This window comes from Notolabrus celidotus, chromosome 11 (genome assembly GCF_009762535.1).
Source record: "Notolabrus celidotus isolate fNotCel1 chromosome 11, fNotCel1.pri, whole genome shotgun sequence".
NCBI classification, from domain to species: Eukaryota; Metazoa; Chordata; class Actinopteri; order Labriformes; family Labridae; genus Notolabrus; species Notolabrus celidotus.
The window spans coordinates 25,276,795-25,302,335 of NC_048282.1; the positions used below are offsets into that span (position 1 = coordinate 25,276,795).

Below are 25,541 nucleotides of genomic sequence, written 5' to 3' on the forward strand. Positions count from 1 at the left end.
TATATGTGAAGCATACAAATAAAGGTAGGTATAGCATTCAGGCTTTAGAAATTTGATCTAGCCACTAAACACAAGAACATGATTTTCGGAAGGATCTTGCAAAATAAGCCAATACAAAAAATGTATGTCTCATTAATGAATATTAGTAGCCCTAATTAAGCTACATTTTCATCCATTCCTATAAAAAATATTTAATTGTTTTCGTTCTCAAAGTTTTAAATGTTATTTATTTTATCTTTGTACACCTCAGCTCACATCAACCCATGATGACGGTGACAGGTGTATTTTTTGTGTCCTCCATCTGCAGGTAATTTGCAGCAGGTGCAGAACTACAACATCCAAAGAGCATCGGGCATAAGGCTGACGTGCTGCTCCGGTGGCTCATGGGAAATTGAGTAAACAGGGATTACTGGGAACTACCAAACACTCCATTTACACCCTTTACAACGAAATTTTATTCTCGTCATAAATCGCATACATATATTTATATTTTTTCTCAATACTTGAATCGAGCTGTATCCTTTTATTTGGACTTATGATACTGACTTCCTTAAACGACAAGACTACAACTCCCATCAAAGCCTAAACCAGGAAGTAGAAGCATGATGTCAACAGATACATGAAGCTGTTGACATGGAACTTCCAGTCATTTTTTACCACTAAATGCTGTTTTTGACTTTAAATTGACCGGTTTGAGAATGAGAGGCGGTTGCCAAAAGGTTGTGTTGCTGTTCTTTTTGTTGTTATTGGGAAATGTGTGCCTTTCACAACGAGCCAAGAAGGGAGACTCGTTGGACCTGGGTGAGAGAGATGACGAAGACGGAGGGACTGCAAACCACAACGAAAAGACTTCAGTTAAAAGCCAGCAAGCATCTATTCAACATTATAAAGATGATGGACCTGGTTCACACGACCCTCAGAAGGATGGACAGCCTGTCAGGTTCTTGCAAAAAATGCTTATTTCAGCCATTCTGCAGCTCAATGGTGCTAAACAGCTAGCATTAGCTTGGTTCGAACTGTCATTTAACAGGTTTCCAAATGCAACACTATTGACATCTGCCTTGCATGTTAATAACGTTACCCATTAAGCATCACCTGAAAAGTTCCGTAGTAAATAATCTTTCATTTAATGAAATCAAGCAGGGTATTTCCTATTTGCAGTGGTGGACAAAGTACACAGCTTCATTACTTAAGTCAAAGTATAGATACTCCTTGTCAAATATTACTCCAATACAAGTGAAAGTTGCTCTGTCAGATTATTACTTGAGTTAAAGTACTGAAGTACTTCCTTTTAAAAATACTGAAGTATTGAAAGTACTTCTTAAAAATCTTAAAACGTTGTATTTTCACAATCCATAAATGCAGTCAAGAATACATTGGAGTACATTCAGTCACATTATGTTTATTTAGAAACCATTACTTGAAATCTCTAAAAACTATACCATGGAATAAAAACAGAAACTAAGTTACTCCAAGCATAGGCAACTTAGTTTGAAATGTTCATCTGGAATGAAACAAATGTTATGTAGCTCAACACGCTTTCTCAGGTTGGACGGTGAATGTTTGTATGTTTGGGCAGAGTGGGAAACAGGGAGAACATTTCAAACCATACGTATCATTCTTCATTTCAAAAACCTCTAACACGGGCTGAAGATATGGACATGGATGCTCAGGTGGAGCCAGGTAGCCATCATTACAAACCTCTAAATGAACTGCCTGATCTGAGTGAAATTTGCTCTGTGTTTACGCCACGTTCAACCGTGGAGACGCATGATATACAGGTACGGCAAAACCACTGAGACAAACAGAACTACACAAACATGTTACTGTCTTAGGGATCAGATTTCAGAAAAGAGAAGGGAATTCATGAGCTGACTTCAAAGCTAAAGTAGTGAGTAACTAGAGCATTGATGGAAATGTAGTGGAGTAAAAAGTACAATGATTGTCTTCTGAATGCTGTGGAGTAAAAGTAATGAGTTTCCACAAAAAATAATACTCAAGTAAAGTACAGATACTCAAAAAAGTTACTAAAGTACAGTACTCAAGTAAATTTACTTTGTTACTGTCCACCACTGATAACTTTACACATTAAGTATCACCTGAAAAGTACTGTAGTAAATAATCTTTCATTTAATGAAATTGGGGAGGGAAATAAAGCAGAACATTTTCTATTTGTAATGATTTGTATGTAAATTATGAAATCTTTTTCAAGACAACAGCTAGACAACACGTGTAGATGAAAGAGAGTCCAACAGAACCACAGACGTCTAGTTGCAACAATTCAAAAAATTATGATACAATACAGACACATGTGTTGAGAGGTTGAGGCGAGATAGAGAGTGTCAATTTAGTGTCAGGTTTGGCACACATGGATTCTCATCATAAGACATTCAAAGTTGTCTTTCTGTTGTGTCGACTGAATGTAACCCACCAAATAAACAGCAATGATGATTACGTGTGCCTCAAACCGGCCTGTCCTGTATCAAACGTGCAAACGTTTGCTGTGTGTCATATGGGGGCATTGTAAACACTGAGAATTTGTGCAGGATTTCCAAAATTAGAAGTGCCAGACTTGTGGGAATTGAATATGTTGTGCATGTTTCCCACAATTATACCTTGACATTTAGGCTCTGAAAATGTATAGGGCCTGCCTTCCAAGCAGGATCTACTGTAACTTTAGAAGCAGAGCACTGAAATGGTACGGAGTTAAGAAAATAAGGTTCTTATCAAAAAGAGAACAACAGTCTGAAGGACCAGTATGACCTCGCATTGCTAAAATCAATCTCCTGTGATGATGAAAATAATATTTTCTGAGAGCTCTTGTTTTAAGCTCTTTTAGCATTTTGTCAAGCGGTATAACAGTTCAATATTCAGAACCTTAAAAAGGTAAAGCTTTAAATTATGTCAATTACTGTAATCTATTATATGCTGAATCTGTATCCTTATTTATTTATCTGTCTGACTGATTTATTTATATTCATTTATGTTTCATTCTAACTGGTCTTTTCTCTTGACCGCGTCTCTGCAGCAAGTCCAATGACACTGATAACAACAGCAATGAAACCCTCCACACTACAACACCTGCTGGCAAGCCGACGACTCTGGTACCCCCAACTGTCAAGCCCATTCTGCCTGTGCAGACAGGCGTCAAGGCCCAAGAAGAAGAGCAGTCCAGTGGGTTGACCATATTCTTCAGCCTGCTGGTTATTGGTGAGTAGCTTCTCTTTGTTGCCGCATTGCAGAAAATCGTCTGACTCAGTCTTTTCTGTCTGATTTTCTTTTGCAGTCCATTACTGTCAGCATAAACTACTCAGGCACGCTAGTGTTTTTTGAGGAATCTAGTCTAGGTTCGCTCTTAGTATACAGGGCAAGAAGTGAAAGAGGACACACCACAATGTAAGAAGTGGGTAAAGGACTGGATATAGTGTAAGTCTTCTTTAGAAAAAATGCCTTTTATGAGCTTTGGGTCACTTCAGGTTAAGGCTTACCACTGTAAAAGTTTAGAACAAAGACATTCTTTCAGTCATGCATAAGGCTGACAATTAGACGTATTCACGTAGTAGACAGAAAAATAGTTACCTCTCATTAACTGAATACTGGAAAGCTACAAAAATTTAACTTGCTGAAAGCTTAACATGTAGGGTGAAATAATAGACTGTATAAAACATGGATAATCTCCAAGCGGCAACCTCCGGTCTCAAAATGTAAAGGCCATGGGGAAGTGTTATAAACTCATTGAGAATCTGCTTGAGGCTGGCTGCAGAAACACCGGAAACAACATACACACCCATTCAAAAAACACGACCTTTGCAGCATTAATGAACATGTTTACGGCCTGGTTCAAAAACGTCTTGGCTCTACGTAGCTAATTTCTCTATCAGCACACACTGTACGGGGGGTGAATTTCTTTCTAACACGACGGTTCAGAAGATATTAAGATTTCAAGTTTTTGCCCAAATAAGGACATGACTGACTTGTCTCCCGGACGGAACACATAGCTGTTGGCTAGGAGGCTCAGACTCTGCCTCTTTACGTCACACTTTGACTTGTTGAGTTCAACATTTCCAATATGGCTGCTGCCCATGATTAGCTTCAAAACAGCGCTCAGGAACAGATGGGTGACGTCACGGATACTACATCCATTATTTATACAGTCTATGATAATCTCCCATCACCCATTGGTCTCTGAAGAGTCATTTTAAATCTCAATGGTGGGGCAACCATTTTGGAATTACTGACTCAACTTAACTGTCGATCAACCTAGAAACAGACAAAGAGGTAAAGAGCTACTATGCGCTCACCTGCCTTTCAACTCAGCCTTGCCCCAAATTGCACGTATTTATGTTTAACTTTAAGTTTTTTATATTATCTTAATGAATGCACTGTACAAAAAAATGCATCCCCCCCAGTTGTGCATATAAATAAATTAGCTATTTACCCCAAACTCTTTGTTTAACCAGGCTGTAAACATGTTTAATTATGCTGTAAAGTTGGGCATTATAATATTGGACCTAATGGGTTTTCCTGGCTTTTGCAGCTAGCCTTGAGTAGATTATTAAGACACTGCTGGTCAATTTTGCATTCTCGCACTCAGAAGCTTGCTTTACATTGTATAGGTCTATAAATGAGAAACCACCACGGAGTTCACACTAAAAAGCAACCACTTCTCATAAAAAGGCTTCCTGTGAACTATATTTGGGGTGACTTACCACTTCCCCTCCTTAATGTATTCTCTCTCATGAGAAAACAGTACAACTCTGATGAACAAACCTCTGCTGGCATATGCTATGTGTTATGTTTATCTCATCTTTAGCACTGCATTATTACTGTATGTATAAACTGCTGTTTACTTTACTTCATGGAGGCCTTGGGGTTCCTCATCATAATTAGCTAATGTGCATACACACTGATTTAACACATTGACATACACAGTTAAAGCCCTGTGGTACTATAACAAGCTAATTTTATGTTTTAATTGGGGGCAATTATCTTTTATGTACAGTCACAACTTTGATTTTAAATGTCAAGCAACTGCTTTGTAGTCATTTATGTCAAGAAAGTGCAATTTAACTAATTTGCATAAAATTATCTTAATAGTAAGACCAAAATTATGTGACTTTAGGTAACCATGAAGAATGGCAAGGAGAGAACTTTAAATGGAGCTAGATGACATGGTTTTCTAGACATCCCTGTCCAGTCCACACAGTAGGTAATGTGGAGGCCAAAAAAGAAGATGTTAACACATTATGATGGAGGGTCAGGTTGATGTGACATGATGGTAGGGACATGGATGGATTTGTCCTGAATATTCACTCACTGTTCTTTGCTCCCAACCCCAGGTATCTGCATCATATTGGTGCACCTGCTTATCAAGTTCAAGCTACATTTTCTTCCAGAGAGTGTAGCTGTCGTGTCCCTCGGTGAGTACTTCTTATGTAATGTGTAGCTCTGCTCAGGCTGGGTCAAGAAAAGTAACGGCACAATGTTTCTATATTTAAATTCTCTCTAGGAAGAGTACTTCTTTCTTTTTATTAGAGACCGTATGAATAATGGATTTGATGGCTTTTTTAAAAGATTTAACTCTCTTACTGCGACCTGGCTTTCTTTATTTTCTCTCTTAAACACATCATATGTGATTGTTAATTCCTTCCACTATTGCTCATCGTTTTGAGTCCAGCAAAGAAATGATGAAGAGACTTGCTTTAAAATGTTTTTCTTCTCCAGAGATTTTGTTTCCCTCTTGTTTAAGTTCACTTTATGTCCAGTCCACTTCCTCTAAGCCCATCCATTGTCTCTGACTTTACACGTTTGTGCAGTTACACTCCCTTCATACCCAGTGACAAATACCTGTCTTGACCCTGAAAACCTTTTCCTCTTACACGCCTTGCATGTTTCTAGTGAGATGGAGCTCATCTCAGAGTTGTCAGGAGCTGGGGGCTCTGCTGAAGAGAGATAACACTTTGCTTACAAATCAGGAAGGACTGCTTTTCCTTCCTCATCACTTCTTCTCACTCCAAACTACTTTTCTGTGTCTTCCTTTGCACTTTCCCATCCCATCTGCCCATATATCTTGATCTTCCACAAAGCTTTGATGCTTGTACTTAATTTGTTTTCACATCTTATCGCTCTCTTTCTTTTCTTTGCCCTTTACACGTCTTTGTGTCTTCCTCGCCCTTTTAATTAATGTTCTACAGGGCTGTGAAACAAGAGAGCTGGGGGCCCAAGGGGACTTTCTCAAAGACAAAAACTAAGACAATAGCCCTCCTTCTCTCTTCATGTCTAATTTATCCCTGGTGGACATTAGCCAGACTTCTGTTTGTTTTAACCACTAAAATAGCTCTCTGCCTGAGGTTTGCGCTCCATCTGAATTGTGGTTGCAGTGGAATTTTCCTGTGAAGTAGTAAAATATTTAAACAGTGGTATTGTTTCTCTGTCTCCTTGTTCTTTCTAGGAATTCTAATGGGAGGCTTCATTAAGATCATTGAATTTCAGGAGCTGGCCAACTGGAAGGTAGAGTTGTACTTTATGTTTACACCTTATTCCACAGAATCATGTGTGCATATTAAGCTTGAGACAACTCTCCCTCATGGTACATGCACATACACAGACGAAACACACCAAAGCAATCAAGGTTTTTGAATGTTGACGCACAGTTTTGTTCTGTGTACTTATTCCAGCGTCCTCACCATGACCCCTTGATTTGTCAGGAAATGTTGCTGCAATCTGTAAACAAAAGAGCTACATTAGGAGTAGGCTTATTGGAGTGTTTGTTTATTGAAATTGGCATGAATCTACAGTAGTTTGCAGTATAAAACCACTTTTCCTTTTATCCCACAGCAAATTCTGGAGAACCCACTCCACATTCCCACCCACCAAAACCCAATAAACATCTGTCGCCCCCATGCTGTAGTTTTCATCTCTCCTCCTATGCCTTTCCTTTTACTCAGTCATTCATTTCCTGGCCACCTTTTTTGTTTGTCACAAATCTAATCTTTGTATCTCCACTATGTTACCTATCCATGGTGACACAAACCATTCTGTGCCTGTTATCTGTTCCCTCTGTCCCTATGAGCCCTCCGTCTTTCTCCTGCCTCTCAAAGCCTTTAATTAACATTCCTTGTTCTCTGCCAGTGAGTGGGAGAACCAGTGAACAGGAGCAGGGATAGAGAGACAGAGAGAGATGCAGAGTGAGGGGGTAGGGAGGGGAAAAAGAGGACAGGTTGTGTCAATGTTTCTTGCACACTGGGGCCCTTTGTTTTTTGGCCTGGGGCCCCTTGGGTGTTGCTGAATCATCAATACTAGTAACCAGAGCCCTCAGAGCCCCATTCCCCCGTTTTACCCCTGTCCTGTGAATCTCCAGACTGCTATCTTTGTTGTTGTGTTTTAGCTCCCAGCAGGCAGACCTGCTCACCTGTGCTTATACTGAATAGTAGGCGCAGGCTTCATGGCCTGTTAGCACCATACACTTTGACGAGAGTGTAATATAGTTACTCTCTCAGCTTTTTTGCAGGGGCATGGAAATGCTACATTGTTTAATGGCTATTGAAGACTTCTAAAGACCAGGCCGTGATGGAAATCTTTTATGTCTGACCTATTTGTTTTTGAAAGAGCCCCTATGAAAGAGGCACACAACATGTAACCTGTTCAGTGAGTAACCCGGCTGGTTACAAAACTGTGGTTTCATCAAAGTCACCTTTTTAACTGGATCTTTTTAGAAACTGTTAATATTTTACAATCAGTGCTTCCTTCTCCTTTTTTATTCAAGCTCCTTTTGCAAGTTCAAACTGGCTACATTCTCACGCAAGTACCTATCTTAAGGGCTCAAACAAGTATGCATCTAAAGCTGGGCCTCTGTGCTAATATATCCTGCCTCCAGGAAAACCCCACAATCCTCAGAGAGGGTCCAAACCACCCCCCAAGGCGGCAGCATCCTGTCATCACTGGCTTTGCCCTCACCCTTTCACAAGCCTTCTACATTCTTTTCTTTTTTCCACCAACTTGTCTTCTTCTAGTCTGCTACTTAAACTCCAGCATATGAAGAGAAGCTTTTCCCTTGTGTGCTCTCTGGTACTGTTCACTGCTTCCCTGTCTCTCATCTGCCCATCTCTCCCCTGTGCTCTGACACAGATTGAAGAGGAAATAGCATGCTGGTAGAAAGTAACACACAAGAAGCAATTTGTCTCACAGGCCGAGCACGAGCACAGAGAGAGAGTCATAGGTGAAAATATTTGCATCTCCAGTGTACTCTAGGTAGTGACTTACTTTTCTCTCTGTGTTAGTATTCAAGCCTGCGCCTGTTTCTGGGCTCATCGTTTTTCCTCGGTGGCTGCAGTTGTGTGTTTTAAGCCCCAAAGGGCAGCACATACTTTTAATAGATCTCTCCCACGCCGCAGAAAGAGAGAGAGTGACACAGCCAGAGCCGTTTTAATTGTGGTTTCAGGGGCCTTTTTCTCATGTGGTGATGTCACCGTGTGTCAAACCTAGGCCCCTGGGAAGCCCGTACTCCAAACGAAGGTTTCTCCATCGTTCCCTTCATATATATTTTTTAATGTCTCGACACTCTTAACTGTACCCCCTTCATCTTCGGCATTCATCTTTTCTCATTTAGTACAAACTCTGTCTCACCACTTCCCTAGGGTGTGCTCATCCTGTGCTCTGTGGTTTGATCTGTTTCATCATTCAGTCCCTTACAACAGGGGTTCCCAAAGTGTGGGTCAGGACCCCCTGGGGGGTCGCGAGACACAAATGAGGGGTTGTGAGATGTCTTCCAGAATGTTTTTGGGAAGTTATCCAAAATTAGTACATTTTACCCATTATAGTAAAAAATATTGACCAAAATAGTAGCTAAACTTGAAATAAAACCTTGAAATTACATTTTGTAATGAGTTTTCTGCCTTTCTTTTTTTGCCAGATGACTCCTAAATTTAGGGTTAGTGAACAGTGAATTATCAAAAGCATCAGTAGCAGTAGGTTAATGCATAACAGCACAGGAAATACAGCCACATAGGTAGGGTAATTTTCTGCAGACCAGCTAAATAAAGCCACGTTAAATCACTTTGAGGGACAGTGGGAGTCGGAAGTCTTTGGCACCTATATTTTGGGGGTCGCAGGCTGAAAAGTTTGGGAACCCCTGCCTTGCAACATGTTTTCTCTTCTGTCTGTCAATGTCAGTGTTTCTGATGTCTCATTACCCTTTCCCAGGACACCTCATTCAAATGTTTTCAGGTCACCTGCAGCGTTCTGAACGAAGCTCTTCTGCTTAATCAATTAGTCAATCAACAGTTATTGAATTACCAAGAATTAGGTCCATTGATTAATGATTTGTGTCATTTGCACTCTTGTGACTTAAAAACCCATTTACCTCGCTTTAGGACTTTTACATGCACTTTTTAACCAAATAGTTAACCAGAATATTAAACAAAATATTTTTATATTGTTTAGAGTATAATTGTATTTTATAAGTGCAATCTTTATCTGCAGTTCTACTGGTCCTATAGTTTAACAATTTTCATTTTTATTAAAAAATGGAATTTCAAATTAATGTTCACATGACACCTTGTATACTTGACGCACAGTTCAGTGTTACACTTGCACAAAAATGGAGGAATGGGAGCATATGCATTATGCACAAATACATCTACATATGCACATACTGAATATTATTGCATTTATAATAATAAAACCCTTGCACATGTTAATGCACTCTCTAGAAAGTTAAATGTCTAATAGCAAGTATTAGCTTGCTGACATCTGCTTATTCAAAGCTGTGTAGTAGTAAGAATGCAAAGTCAGTGTAAGCGTGTTCAGTCTAGTAGAAATCCGTACATGTGGTAGTGAAATGTGTGCGTACATGACTGCATACTGAAGTACAGCTGTAGATGCCAGACTGTGCTGCATTTATAGCATACCTTCCTCTGACTTAGGTGTTAATATTCATTCCTGACCTTTCACCTGCCTGAAAGGAAGGCGTCCTGTCAGGGCAAATGTCAAGGAAACGAGTGGAAACCTGGGAGCATGCCTTGTTGTCCTACTTTTCCTGAAATTTGAATGCATAATAAGACAAAGTGAGTGTGAGAATAGCCTTTTATTCGAGCAGAGTTATAGTGTAGTGTTATTCCTGTATAGGCTGTATAGGCATGTCTCTATGTCTGACCTAATTTCACAGGCTGCTGTCCTGAATAGTGTACAGTTGCTGTTGGCATTTTTTTTTTTTTGTTGGAGCCACTGTTACCATCTCAACAGCTGATGTGTATTCCTAATCAGACAGTGTGCAGTAATATTGTCTCACTTGATTTGCCAATGGCTTTATATTCCTTTGGGTCTTAGACCTGAATGATCAGTGAGAAGCAGAGAAATAAATTATGCATCAAGATATATTATTTCTGTGTTCACATTTGTGTAAAGCTGAACAGTGTCGAGTAAATTCATAAAAACCAGACTTGGATTCTAACACAGTTTTTGTTGCCAAGAGGGTTTACACATGCACTGCTGTTTTGGTGCACAGTAAACAGATTGAAAAATGGAAACAGAGTTTGTGATAGTACTTCTGCTGTCCAGCCAATGGGGCAAATTCCCTCATGTCCATTAGCTCATCTCTAGTGGAAACGCTCTGTTCTACAAATAAAATCAAACTAAATAGAGTGCAGTAACAGCCATTTGTTGTGCCATCTTCACATATTTGATTGATTGTTTTTGGATATATTAGCAGCACTGTTATTTCTGTCACAGTTTAATTTCACCAGCCAAACAGTGTATTCAAATTGTAGCACTGCCAAAAGGGTGTGGAGTCTTTTGTGTTCAACTCTAAGCCGGGTCCAAGTCACAGAAGAAGACCACAAGTCAAGTGGAGTACCCATTACTGGAGTAATTTTCAATACTCTTATTTGATATAAGGAGGACCCAAACTGTTCCCAGCATGAACCTCGACTGACTCTATGTGACCTTTTGGAAGTGTAGGAAGCACATTCATTTATTTACAATAGATTCCTGTCTGATCCTGTTGTGTCTGGAGATTTAAATTGTTAATCAAGTTACAGCACTGTGTGTGGTTGTGCGTAAGTGCTCACCATGGCTCTGGTAATTGATACTGCTGCTCTGGAGGAATCACTGCGTACGTCTAAAATAGTCAAAAATACCTGGAGCCCACCCAACGTTAATCAGTGGTTAAATCACTTTAGTAGCAAAAGGTTAAGGCTGCTAGCATTAGCGTTAGTCCAAGTCCAAGGCTGTTTTCGAAACTGCCTACTGTAGCAGTATGTACTGATTTGGCCAAAATTCTGTTTGTAGTAAGTAGTATGTGAGAAAGAGCAAAATCTTCAGTATGCTAAAACTATCCGGATGTCAGACAGATTCAGGAAAATTTCTCAGCATGCATCGGACCAATAGACTGTAAAAAATATGGATGTAGTATCCGTGATGTCACCCATCTGTTTCTGAAGCGCTGTTTTGTAGCCAATTGGCAGCGGCAGCCATATTGCTTCTGTCGAGCCAGTGTGACGTAAAGAGGTGGAGTTTGAGCCTCCTAGCCAACAGCTGCAGTGTTCCCACAAGCATCTGTGCCTCTCATTGGAAGACTAGTAATCTCAATATTCCTTGAAATTGCCGCGTTAGAAAAAAAATCACCCCCCCTCACAGTGAGAGCACATCGAGAAATGAGCTATTCAGACTACAGTTGTCTTTTGTACCAGGCTGTAAACATGTTTATTTCTGCTGTAAAGATCGTCTTTTTCCCATTCATGTGTATGTGGTTTCCGGTACTTCCGGAGCCAGCCTCAAGCGGATCCTCGATGAACTGCAGCTTTTAACACTTCCGCATTGGACTCATATTTTTAGACCAGAGGTTGCCGCTTGATCGGACCAGTCTCCCTCGCGTACTGTTTTCCACAATGCACAGCGCTGACGTTAGGCTTCTTCTTTTTATTCTTTTTTGACGGTGGCACTCCGCTTTTAGATGCTGTGAAAATAATTTAATTCCATATAAACTACCTCTTAACTTTATAAATCATTAGTGAATGCTAAAGAAGCAGTTTCTGTATCAGCTTGGCCGTTGTTTACTTCTGCTTTCTGTCACCGGAAATCCAGTGACGTCTCGCCCAGCATGCTGCAGACCAGATCGAACAGAACAGTCTTTATACATACTTAATTCAAATGCAGTACGCAGCCCAAGGCTGTTTTCGAAACGGCCTGCTACATACTACTTATGAATGTAGTAGTAATACATACTGCGTTTGAATTTAGTAGTATGGTTGTTCTGTTGGATCTGTTTTGCAGAATGCTGAGCCAGACGTCACTTGATTTCCGGTTTCGGCAAGGGAAAGTAAACAATGGCTGAGCTGATGGAGAAACTGCTTCTTTAGCATTCACTAATGATTTATAAAGTTAAGAGGTAGTTTATATGGAATTAAATTATTTTCACAGCATCTAAACACTGAGTTCCACCCGTCAAGAAAAGCAAAAGCGGAACGAGCGCTGTTTCCCGGATCAGTATGGCATCCAGGTAGTTTTGGAATACTGCAGATTTTGCTCTTTTTCACACAATGCATACTACATTGGCATGCATGAACACACAATCACAGTCATCGTTAGTGTGTGAAATAAAGTCGAGACTTTTTGCAGATATTCTTTTCTAATTTGTGTTTTTGTGTTTGCAAGTACAATATCTCAGAAACAGCCAGACAGATTTGAGTGAAAATCAGGGGAATTAACAACATGAGCCGAGAAAACAACTAATTAGTATAGTATGAGGTTTCGAAAACAGCCCAAGTCACCGGTGCTTGAGTTAAGTCGAGTTACAGGTCGCAAAAATCAGTACCTGAGTTTGTGTCCTAGACTTAAGTGCTACAGCATGGTAGATGATAGTTGATTACATCTGTTCATGTCCTGTTCACCATAATATGCAAAGCAGCTCTCATTTGACAGGCAGCACTCATTCATTTTATGTCTTTCTGCTTGTGGGGTTGTTTGGATTGAGAGATGGACTCTACCAGCTTTCAAAAGGGCTCTCCATAGGACAATGACAGAGATTGTTGGCCAGATGGAGTTATAATAGGCCTGCCCTCCTCCATCTTTCTGACAGCACTGTCAACCACAGACAAGAAATAGATCTTCCCTCTGAAAATTCACAAATGCATCCTGGTACTTCCTTCTATTTTACAACCATAGATTATGCATAGAACACCCCCGCACACCCACAGACACACACACTCATGTACACAGGCATATACAACAACACATGGTGCATCATGCACAGACACATTGGCAGCCAGAGCGTAATGCACGGGCACATGATGCCTACGCCTGATCTGGGAGGCTGGCCCATTTAGCCAAGAAGCAACAATGATTTCATTATATCGCTGAAATAATCAGAGAGCTCAGGTCACTGGGATACTGTGTGTATGCATTTGTGTGTGTATTTTTTGTGTAATATTGACTTAAAATATCAAGGTATTCACATGTCCCTTTAGCAGTATGTATGAAAGATTGAGAGCTTATCAGTTGTGGTGTGCAGGGAATGGCTGGCAGGCAGGCATTCCTGATATGTCTGTGTGTGTTTGGCATCCAGAAGTCAGCATCCCCATGTACTTTGTCAGAGGAAGGGTTGTTAACAGCTGAAACGTGCCTTCTCTTGTCACCCTTTCCCCTCCTCCATGACTCAGTAAGAAGTCAGTTGATAACCACGTAGGTGACTGTCAGCTGAACAGCAGAGTATATTTGTTAAGGATTGCGTAATTACCACAAGCACATGTTTCATTAGTCAGTGACACATACATATAACGGCTCTGTTAATAACTTCACTGGTAAGCATTGGGGATTTTAGTTTCATGTATTACCAAGTGTGAAACTCTGAACCAAGGGAAAAACCACTCTTCTGTAACCTGATCACACTCTTTATTTTTTAATGGATTGAAGGAAACTTATTATCTGTCTTTGTTTTAAAGGAGGAGGAAATGTTCAGACCAAATATGTTCTTCCTTTTGCTGCTGCCGCCCATCATCTTTGAATCTGGATACTCTTTGCATAAGGTACGACACGCAGCGTGCATGAACTGAATTTACACAACTGAAAGATAAGGCTCTACACTGCAAAGAATTAACAATGCTGACCTGCATAAGTATTTGCACACGATTAACATTATATAGAAATATCTATTGTATTCTAAGCAGCAATTTCAGTCATCAAAGAGATGAAGAATAATAGTGTTAAGGTTTTCAGGGCTCCATATTTGCTTATGCCTCAGGCTGACTATGACATGAAGGCATTATGGCATCAGCAGCCCTGCACTGTCAGCTGTATCACTGCTTTTTGTTGTTTCCTTCCAGTTGCATCATTTATAAGCACTATTGTCTACATGCACCTAACTAGTGTTTAGATTATAGAGGTTGACACTGTGCATATGTACCCTCTGTACTCTACTTTCCTTCCAATGCTAACTACATGTTGTGTAAGACTATGTAACTGCAAATGTCATGCTACTGAACCTGTGAATACTCAAGCCTTCTGTTCATGTATGTGCAGGGGAACTTCTTCCAGAACATTGGCTCCATTACTCTCTTTGCTGTGATTGGCACTGCTTTCTCTGCCTTCATAGTTGGAGGAGGGATCTATTTCCTAGGGCAGGTGAGGACTGTAGTAGAATCTGTCAACGGCTCTGGCATTGAGAGCCTGTCCAGAAGAAAGAAAAAGTGTGAACTTTATTACACGTCTTAATGAAATATATCTATAAGAGTGTCCCTCTTTGACTTTCTGAGAAGAGCTTGTTAATACAGAGGGTAGTTCTGTGTTTGAAGGCAGCGTTTATTATCTCTGTTCAGAATCTCTCCAGCAGCTTCACTCCTGCACTTCTAACACTATGTGTCTGTTTTCTGACGCGTTTCCTCAGGCAGACGTGATCTACAAGATGTCCATGACTGATAGGTAGGTATTAGTATATAAGCCCAGTCTAGCATTTTTTGGACTAGGTCATGTTTCCTTCCTGTATCAGAGTAACAGGGGATTTCTCTAAACCACCACAGACTTTTGTGCCTGTAGGCTTTTCACATAAAAATTGAATTCTTGTCCAAAATGACTTCAAGGAAATCTGACACAACTATTTAAATTGGCATTTCACACTGACGCTTCATTAGACCCGAAAGTTTATAATACTCAAGCCATGAGAAGCTTCCAAGTTTAAAGGCCCTGGAAACGTAAATAGAATATTTAAAATTCACATAGAATATCAACATGAAATGTTTAATCAAGCTTCAATAAAAATCTGAGCGAACATAAACACCTATAACTATGAAAAAACTCTGTTCAAAAACAGCTTATTTTACAGGTCAGGGCATTTTTCAGGACTGTGTTGGCGTGGCCGCTAACTCTTTCATTGACAGGTCAAGAGAGAGTTCACAGCCTGCATGTTTGAGCCATCTGACTCTGAATCTAACACATGAAAGCTCCAGAATCTGAAAATTATTCATTTTAAATGGTCTCTGAATGCTGAGTTACAAAATACTTCAGAATCAGGACTTATATCATTTATTAGTTTTATCACTGCGTAGTCTCCGGGGCACTAGGACCATGGGATGCCCAGAGCAGCCGAGCACAGTGGTGCAAAGAGCAGAGAGACAGCTATACAGACAGATTACAGGCAGTACGTGATTAGCAAACAAGCTAACAGCTAAGGCTACACTTAGAGGATCTGACTGAGATGTCAGGAGACGGTCTATGCAGGAGCAGAGTAGTGTTGAACATGTGTGCACTTGACTCAGTGTTTCATTTCTGATTGGTTAGATATTTATTACGTAATAAAAATCTGGTTAAACCTGCCCCCTTAAAACACAGTGTGAAAATGGGTTAAAAACTTGAACATATTTGAAAGTGATCAAAGTTCAGTTATAATATTTTTACATAGTTTTTAGTATTTACATAAGGTCTGAAATATCCTAGAACGTTTTTGTTGATTTGGGTTCCCAGGGCCTTTAACAGTTTATGAGCTTGAGACAGGAATTAAACCAGCTGCTCGAGTCCACTGCTGAATAATCAGATCAACACTCCACACCCAGGTGTTTTTTTAGAGAAGCTTCAGCTCGCAAGTATTCATACTCAGGCCATGTTTACATACCAGTTCACATCAAGCTTTTAAGCCGTGACCTGGTTTAATTTTTCTCTGTGCAGAAAGTTTACAGACAGTATGAAGTCAGTGAATAGCAAGAGGTTCCTTGTGTTCTAAGTCACCATGTTCTAGTCCCACCCTGTACATTCAGAAACCTGGATATGATGTTGACATATCACACAAGTAGCATTTTCAGCTTGTCAAACCCAGGAATAAGGGCTTGTACAAATCTCTTACAAAAGGATATGGTGTTTACATTTGCAAAGCATAATCAGGATACTCAAAAAAAACTGTCATAACCAGGATACAGCATGCAACAACACACAATCACAGCCAGTGTTAGTCTGTGGACTAAAGTGGAGACTTTTTGCAGATATTCTTTTCTTCTTTGTGTTTTAGTGTTTGCAAGTAGAATATCTCAGAAACAGCCAGACAGATTTGAGTGAAAATCAGGGGAATTAACAACACGAGTCGAGAAAACAATTAATTAGAATTTGGTGGGGAAAGTCCAAAAATGTTTCTATTTTTTTTTCTTTTCCAGATATCTTTAGTCAACAAGTCTTGTATATTTTGTCTTATGTCTTCCCATTAATTCAAACATTTCAACCTTTTGAATTATTAACAACACGTGAATAACCCTAGAAAGCTTTTAATATTTAGTGTCAGCTGAGATTATTTATTTCACAAGACACATAACATAATGCATTAACGATTTTTATGAGGATATACTACTTTACAAGAATTGTTTACAGTTGTATTGTTGCAGGTGTGGCCTCATTGACACAGACTGCACTTAGGGACCTCTAGATGACTCACCCAAACTTGAACAACTAGCAATACACAACAGCAATTTACAGGATTGTGTTGCATTAGTGAGCACACGCACTTCCTGTCTGCATCCCTCTGACCTTCTCTGAAATTACATGTTTGTGGTTATTTATTATTGTTTCCCTCATGTGTTTGTTTCTTAATTCCTTAAAGTATATTCACGCCTGCTGAAGTATCTTATAATTATCATGACTGTTTTTCTCTCTGCTCTCATTCGCTCCCTTGTTGTAGCTTTGCCTTCGGCTCACTTATCTCAGCTGTGGACCCCGTGGCAACCATCGCCATCTTTAACGCCCTGAATGTGGACCCGGTGCTCAACATGCTGGTGTTTGGAGAGAGCATCCTCAATGATGCTGTCTCTATTGTACTGACCAAGTAAGAGTCTCGACATAGTCCCTTGTAGGTTGTAAATGGTATGTGAAAAGCATGTTGGCTGACCTAAATGAGGTGAAATGTTGCAGAGGTCAAAGAAAAGTCTGCAACTGTTAAAATGTTGCATGCAAAGAGACTCTAAAAGCCACAGCCACATTCCCCTCTGTTTAGCGACGTAACAGGCAAGGAACGACTGTAGGGTATCTATATACTCCCCTGTAGTATACTGTCCTATTGTATATACAGATAATTTTACCTCTATGTAATCCAAAACCTCCCTTACAAAGTCTCTAAGAATTGCTTTGTTGCAAAAACAGCTCTCACATACTTTGATAATGTCACTAGGTCAAATGTGTCAGTATTTTAAACACATTTAAACTTCATTTATCAACCAGCTGCTGCTGCTGCTGCACTAAAAATACTCAGCCAACCTTTTTGTGTTTTAATTCTGTGACAGGAATCCAGTGGAGCACTAAAACAAGTGACCCAATTTTTGGCTTGTAGACATGCACTATAAAACAAAGCCATGGTTTTAAAAATAAAGGGATGATCGTACATTTATGTTTAAATCTGATAAATATGAACTCTTAAAGTCTTAGAGACTTAAACTAGTGATTCAATTAAAATGAATGGCAATCACAACATTCCCAGACAAGGCTTGTTGATGGAATGTTTTCTATCTGATTTTGTCACACCAGAAACTCAGATTTCCAGTGAAGAGCAGAGAAAAGTTTTATTGTATCAAGTGACAGAAACCTGGCTGTAGTCATCTGGAACACTCTCTTCAAACCATTACTTTCTCAGGATTGTTTACAAAGGCTGTGCTATGTGCACTGACTGTTGGCCACACATGCCAGCACACCAGCAAAATCTTGACAGACAAGTTAGACGGAAACAGACAGTTGGCAAGATTACTTGTTTGTAAGCACTGCTGTCATCCTATCTGCTGTATCTGTACTCACTTTATTTGTGCTTTATCTCTTCTATTCACGACCAGCTAAATGTGCAAAGTGATCTCAAGTGTCTGCAGGGCCCTAAAGAGTAAATGAGTGCATGAATAATAGATAGGCTGAACATCCCTTGGCAGTTAGCTAGTAGTTAGCACCTCACAGGCTTGGCTTTCAGTTTGTAAGGTTAGTGTTAGCGTTAGAGGTGAGTTTTAGGGGTTAGGGTCAGGGTAAGGATTAGGATTAGGAATAGTGTTAGGGTTAGGGTAAATGTTGGGGTTAGTGTTAGGGTTAGGGTAAGGGTTGGGGTTAGGGTTAGTGTTAAGGGTTAGGGTCAGGGTAAGGATGAGGATTAGGAATAGTGTTAGGGTTAGGGTAAGGGTTGGGGTTAGGGTTAGGGTTAGTGTTAGGAGTTAGGGTTAGGGTAAGGATGAGGATTAGGAATAGTGTTAGTGTTAGGGTAAATGTTGGGGTTAGTGTTAGGGTAAGGATTAGGAATAGGGTTAGGGTAAGGATTAGGATTAGGAATAGTGTTAGGGTTAGGGTAAGTGTTGGGCTTAGGGTTAGGGTTAGATTTAGGGGTTAGGGTCAGGGTAAGGATGAGGATTAGGAATAGTGTTAGTGTTAGTGTTAGCTGCTGTACAGAATTGCCGGATGTTTTGTCACTCTCAGGACATAACATCTCTTCTTTAAGGCTGGGGTTGGTAGTCAGATTTAGATACACTTTTTGTTATACTGGTTAAAATTATCTTTATGTCCCGATGGCAATCAATACATAATGTGTTCTTAAAAAAGAGCGGAAAAAGCCGCTATCTACAGCCAGAGTAAACCTTGGAAAACACCAACCAATCCCTGCCATCAGGAGCCAAATTATGAAACCAATCAAATCCCGTCCTGCCGTTCTGCCCGTCTCCTGCGCTTACATTTCATGTTTGTTTGTTTTTTTTAGCTTTCACTATGATAATGTTTTGGTGTTTTCTTACCGCTGAGTGAGACACAAGTTGACATAGTGCAAAACACAAAGGATGTGCTGAGGACCGGTTTTGGGGTTAGATGGAGTCCTGAGGAAATGCTACATTCAAATTCATGCTAGTTTTCTATGACTACCAACCCTGGCTTTAAGTTTTGAAATCAAGATTCTGAATAATGTCATGCAATCAGTCCTATTTTATTAGTTTATTTGAAAGGGACCATGCAAACAATTATGGAGTGGCTGTGTCATAGTGGTAAGGTTGTCTCAATCGAAAGGTCAGGGGTTCAATTCAATCCCAGGTCCCGCTGACGGCATGCTCAAGTGTCCTCGGGCAAGACACTTAACCCCACACTGCGCCTGCTGCTGTGCTAACAGTGTGTGAATGGGATTGGTTAATAATAACGGGCTCTACATAGCAGCCTCTGCCATCAATGTATGAATGTGGTGTGAAAGTGCCATCATGTAATGTGAAAGTGCTTTGAGTGGTCAGAAAACTAAAGAAAGCACTATAAAAAAAACCATCCTTTTACAATTTACAACACAACTGCTGAGCCAGAGTTAGCGATACAGCTGTGGGCCTTGTTTGTGAAGGTGACTGTTATTGTGAAGCAGATTTACAAACTCAAATCAACATACAAACTGAAAACCCTTCCAACCAATTAGAACAAAGTCCAAAAAAATTTTCACTTTTAGAAACAGTTGAAGAAGAACTACAGTGTATATATTTTTTTCCCCGATATGTTTTAAAGGCACACTAGTTTTTAAAATAAAATAAAATGTACATTTAATATTACAAAATAACTACCATTGTGTTACATGACTTTGTGTATATGGCAGAACATCACAACACAGGCCTTTAAATTGTATTACTTTTGAGTCTTTGATAACAACCTCTGTTAAGCATACAAAATGATAATGCCTGGGTAACAAACGTTCCTCTTGCTCCTATCCACATGTTCATATACTCTCATACTCTGTTGGATTCAGTAGTGGAGTGTTTCTGCCCTCTAGAGTCAGATCAAGGTATTACAACAAAAACACATGACACTAAATTTATACTTCATTTTCTTTCTCGTCCTCCAGCACAGCTGAGGGGTTCTTTTCCCGTTCAGACAACTCCATGGTAACGGGCTGGGAGACTTTTATACAGGCATTGGGTTATTTCCTCAAAATGTTTTTCGGTTCGGCCGCCCTGGGGACTCTAACCGGACTCATCTCAGCTATCGTATCCTGACTCATAATGTGTGTGAAAGAAATGTTAAACTTGTGTGTGTTTTGAGCGTTTTTGAATTCCCTAACTCACTGATTAGTTTCTGAAACACTTTGATCTGAGGAAGACTCCTTCACTGGAGTTTGGTATGATGATCATCTTTGCGTACCTTCCCTACGGCCTGGCAGAAGGCATCAAACTGTCTGGTAAGCGCACAGACACACAGGCGCACACACACTCCAGCATGCCAAATGATGCAATGATGTGATATTTTTTTATGTTCTAAGACTTTCTCTGATGCCATGTTTTGTTTCCACCTCCAGGGATAATGTCCATCCTGTTTGCTGGAATTGTGATGTCACACTACACCCATCACAACTTGTCTCCTGTCACTCAGATCCTCATGCAGCAGACGCTGCGCACAGTGGCCTTCATGTGTGGTGAGTGAATGTCCCGTCAAATTCCAGCTTTCTTTACGTTTCACAAGAAGTTCTCACTGCTGCTTTTCAAACTTTCTTCTCCAGAAACGTGCGTGTTCGCCTTCCTCGGTCTCTCCATCTTCAGCTTCCCTCACAACTTTGAAATATCCTTCGTCATCTGGTGCATAGTGAGTGCTTGTGCTTTGAAAAACAATGTCTGGATGAATATTTTTTATTTCTCCTAACTGTGAAAAATTAAAGTTGTTGTTCTCTCTGTAGGTTCTTGTTCTTCTCGGTCGAGCAGTGAACATCTTCCCTCTGTCCTTCCTGCTGAACTTCTTTAGAGACCACAAGATCACACCCAAAATGATGTTCATCATGTGGTTTAGTGGTAAGAAGACACAAAGAACCTTTTGACTAGGATGGTGTTTAAGGAATGGCAGCCTGTTGGCTATTACCCTGAAATGTTATGTATCACTGTGGGTGCAAATAAAAAAGTACCAAGTGGAGATTTAAAAAATAAATAAATAGAAAATTCTGTGATGAAACAAAAGTAATCCATAATTATTTTGATCACCACTTCACTTCTTTGTGTTTAATTTATTTTCTTTAGTTTTCATAAATTTGAATTTCCTATTATTGGATTCTGAGAAAGTAAAAAGGTCCCCTTTCAAAATTTGCTGACTATTCCTCTCAACAGAATGATAAATCAGTTCTTATTTGCAGCTCTGAATAATGAATCAATCAAAACAATTTACTGTGTTCAAACGTCAAGGATTTATATTTATTTTCCTAGTGCCTGATCCCTTATATCCTTCTCACCTCAACACTCACTCCTCTCTTTCTGTCTCGTAGGTTTGCGTGGTGCCATCCCCTATGCCTTAAGCCTCCATCTGGGCCTGGAGCCCATTGAGAAGCGGCAGCTCATCGGCACCACCACCATCATCATTGTGCTCTTCACTATCCTCCTCCTTGGGGGCGGGACCATGCCGCTAATTCGCCTCATGGACATCGAGGAAAGCCAGACGCGGCGAAAGAACAAGAAAGACATCAATCTCAGCAAGACGGAGAAAATGGTAATGGTGGAAGGCAGCACTTGAGTTTCGCTTCAGCCTGCACCACCAAACACACACAGACACAGATTATTTACTCGCTGCATTGATACTAGTCATGTTGTCTTCTTATCTGCCCTAGACTCTCTAGAGTTCTCTTCAGGAGAGAGGGTTGATTGAGGCTTGAAAGAAGGACACTGAATCAGCAGGGAGCAAACCGCTCTCATCACAGAGATTCACATGTAGACACAGAAAAACTCTGACAAGCACAAATAAACCCTTGCAGGGGGCTTTAACGCAATCTCCAAACACTGAGAACCAGACTATCGTGTTAAATAATTCATAGACTCTGTCAGCTAAAGCATCTAAGGTACATCCTATCATAGATGTTGCTGTGCTGTGCTGTGTTTGCATGACTTGTGTGTACAGTATTCGCATGTTTGATCTTTTCCAAAGCTAAGTATTACACCCCAGAGTACTAGCAACTACATCTATCAGCCCTCCATTTTTCCTTAAAGCCCTCATGCTCGTTTTGATGTAATCTCTCTGCTCCCTTTGCTCTTCTTCCTTCATCTCTGCTCCTTATTCATGTGATCTGCTCTCCGCCACTCTCACCTCGCCGTCCTCTCCTCCATCTCGTCTAACTCTGCTTCATTTGTTGGCACCTGTACTTTCATTTCATGAAATTTATCCAACTCATCCCTCTCTTTCTTCCGTCTTATTTTTCTCCCCAGGGCAACACAATCGAGTCCGAGCACCTATCAGAACTGACAGAAGAGGAGTACGAGGCTCACATCTACCAGAGACAAGATCTGAAGGGCTTTATGTGGCTTGATGCTAAATACCTTAACCCTTTTTTTCACTCGGAGGCTCACCCAGGAGGTGAGAGAGAGAGAGAGAGAGAGAGAGAGAGAGAGAGAGAGAGAGAGAGAGAGAGAGAGAGAGAGAGAGAGAGAGAGAGAGAGAGAGAGAGAGAGAGAGAGAGAGAGAGAGAGAGAGAGAGAGAGAGAGAGAGAGAGAGAGAGAGAGAGAGAGAGAGAGAGAGAGAGACACAGACACAGACACAGACACAGAGAGGCAGACAGACGGGGGGCTCACAATCATTTGAATGTATTTTATTGTTTTCAAGTCTGACTGTTTTTCTCTTAGGCCTTGTGTTTGAAGTTCAATACACAGGAAGGCTTTTCACAACATCCACACAGTACATACCAACATGGTGATGCTTGTAGCGGAAAGGGGGGATTTTTAAAGGCTTAGCTTTTCTTTCTTCTCTCTGACACAGACAGACATGAGTTTGCTTGTGCTGCGCAGTCATCCCATGCAGTGATGCTGGAGAGCAGGGCTGTTTATCTGGCAAATTGTCGGCTGAATCAAGCCTCAATCTAACCTTTGAATCATTTCTCATATACTATGAACGTAGAAATAGGTTCAAAAGATAGTGCTGAAAAATGGCTTATTTCTTTAAGAGATTCTCATGCTGTTGATCCAGCCATACAGAACTAACATCAGCTCATTTGGCTGTGTATTTTTAGACTAATAGAAGACCATAGTATTATTACTCGGCTGTTTAAAAGGGGAGTCCAGAGATCTAAATTAAACACAAGTTAGTAAAGGCATCTTTTTAATTTCACAAAACAAAAACCTACTCCTCTTTAAAGATAAAAAAGTCTTGTTAAAGCTAGGGTTGGTAGTCACAGAAAACTAGCATGAATTTGAATGTAGCATTTCCTCAGGACTCCGTCTAACCCCTTCCCCCCTCCCCTCGGAGCTCCTCCAAAACGAGGCCCCCGCTCACATGCATGAGCGCCGCTGATTCACAACCATATGATAGTGACTGATTCAAAACTGGTCCTCAACACATCCTTTGTGTTTTTCACTATGTCAACTCATGTCTCACTCAGCGGTAAGAAAACACCAAAACATTATCCTAGTGAAAGTTAAAAACACAAACAAACATGAAATGTACGCACAGGGGTCAGGCAGAACGGCAGGACGGGATTTGATTGGTTTCATAAATTTTTCCAGGTTTACTCCGGCTGTAGATAGTGGCTTTTTTCCACTCTTTTTTAAGAACACATTATGTATTATGTAACAACTTACAAAACACCCTAAAACTCTCAACATTGACTCCACTAACAACCTTCAAGCTAAAACTTCAACAGATTTTAGTTGACTGTTGCTCCTGCTGATCACTTCGGACTATACTTACATGCATACTTTTGTACACACATGCGACATAAAGATCATTTTAACCAGTATAACAAAAAGTGTATCTAAATCTGACTCCAACCCCAGCTTTAATGGATTTAGATATCAGGTTATGAGGTAGGACATAAATATAAATGTCTGTTTTCTTGGCTCTGAACTTTTTATAGTCTGGCCCATATGAAAAACAACATGAGTAGGCCCTCTGTAGAGTAAACACAAAATACACTATACTGACTCATTGTGGGGATTTAAAAAATGTATCCTTAAATGTTTGTTGCTTGCTCCGGTAAATAGTTCCCATAGTCTGCTGTCTTCAAAAATGTACCTGTGAAATGTTGATTGTCAAACTTCTGCTGGAAGGGAAATACTGTCTTGAAAATCAGTTCTGCAGCAGCCCTTTCCATTATGATTTAAATGTGTTTCTGCCTGAGTCATCAGTGATCATGGAATGTACTAGCAAATTGTGTTTCATTTGGAAACACACAAAATGTCAAACTTAGCCAAGAAAACATATTTACAAAAGTTTGATGCAAAACCTCTCACAGAGAAAAAAAAACAGTGCATAGCTTCAAGGAAAATGATTTGCTTGGGTGATTCTATTTTCTAAGATTTGTTATTGTCCTCTGCCTGTTTATGTGAATATTTCAGTATGTTTATTTATATGTCTTCCAGGACCTGTTGCATGGCCGGATCCAGATGAAGACTCTGACCAACAAGTGGTACGAGGAAGTTCGCCAGGGACCCTCAGGCTCGGAGGATGATGAGGACGAAGCAGAACTTCTGTGAGCTTGACAAATGCCTGCAGATCACATGGAAATGAAAAAGAGACTTTTTGAGGCCTGTGCAGAAGGAGTGTGTGCGTGGCTTTTTCAGTGTCATACACTTTTTTTTTTTGTTCATCTGCCTCTAACTCCATGTGACAATAGAGTGTTCGTCTGCACACAAAGCAAGTGGTCAAATCACAGTGAGGTTGCAGAAAACTGAATGGAAAACTGCAACACTGAATGAAGAAAAAGAGAATCTGTGAAAATGAAGTTCTTATGAATGCCATGTTGTACCTTTACCAGTTTCTTTTCTTCATGTTTTAGTCTGAAAGGAGGATCACACAGGCTGAGGGGGAATGTTCGCTTGTAAGCAATTCTGAAGCACCTTTTTTTTCTCATCATCTCTTCTTTTTGTTTTGCTATGTCTATGTAGCACTGGGTTCTTTAAGGTCTGTTGGAAGTTTTTCTTTGTGTCAGAGGGAAAGATACAATATAACGTAGCGTAAGGCTGCATTTTTAAAGTGGGATTTGTAATAAGTCACAGGTGCCTGCTTTGAATAGCTTTCCACAAACAAGATTTCATTCTCCCTGGGTCTCTCTCCACATTTGTATGCATTAATGACTCTGAGTCAACACTTATATTCATTCTATGTAATGAAAATAAAATACCAGAAGTGA

General features: G+C 40.2%; 1 protein-coding gene across 1 annotated transcript; it reads left to right on the forward strand.

Moving 5' to 3' along the window:
- Positions 1–570: 570 nt before the first annotated feature.
- Positions 571–25,541, forward strand: slc9a8 (solute carrier family 9 member 8). The gene is given in 17 exon segments (XM_034695242.1): positions 571–940; positions 3,029–3,210; positions 5,340–5,420; positions 6,452–6,510; positions 13,938–14,021; positions 14,515–14,616; positions 14,879–14,913; positions 17,150–17,293; positions 20,294–20,435; positions 20,521–20,626; positions 20,744–20,860; positions 20,945–21,027; positions 21,119–21,230; positions 21,695–21,915; positions 22,626–22,745; positions 22,747–22,773; positions 24,772–25,541. Coding segments are annotated over 17 exon segments (1,971 nt in total). The 5' UTR covers positions 571–698; the 3' UTR covers positions 24,886–25,541.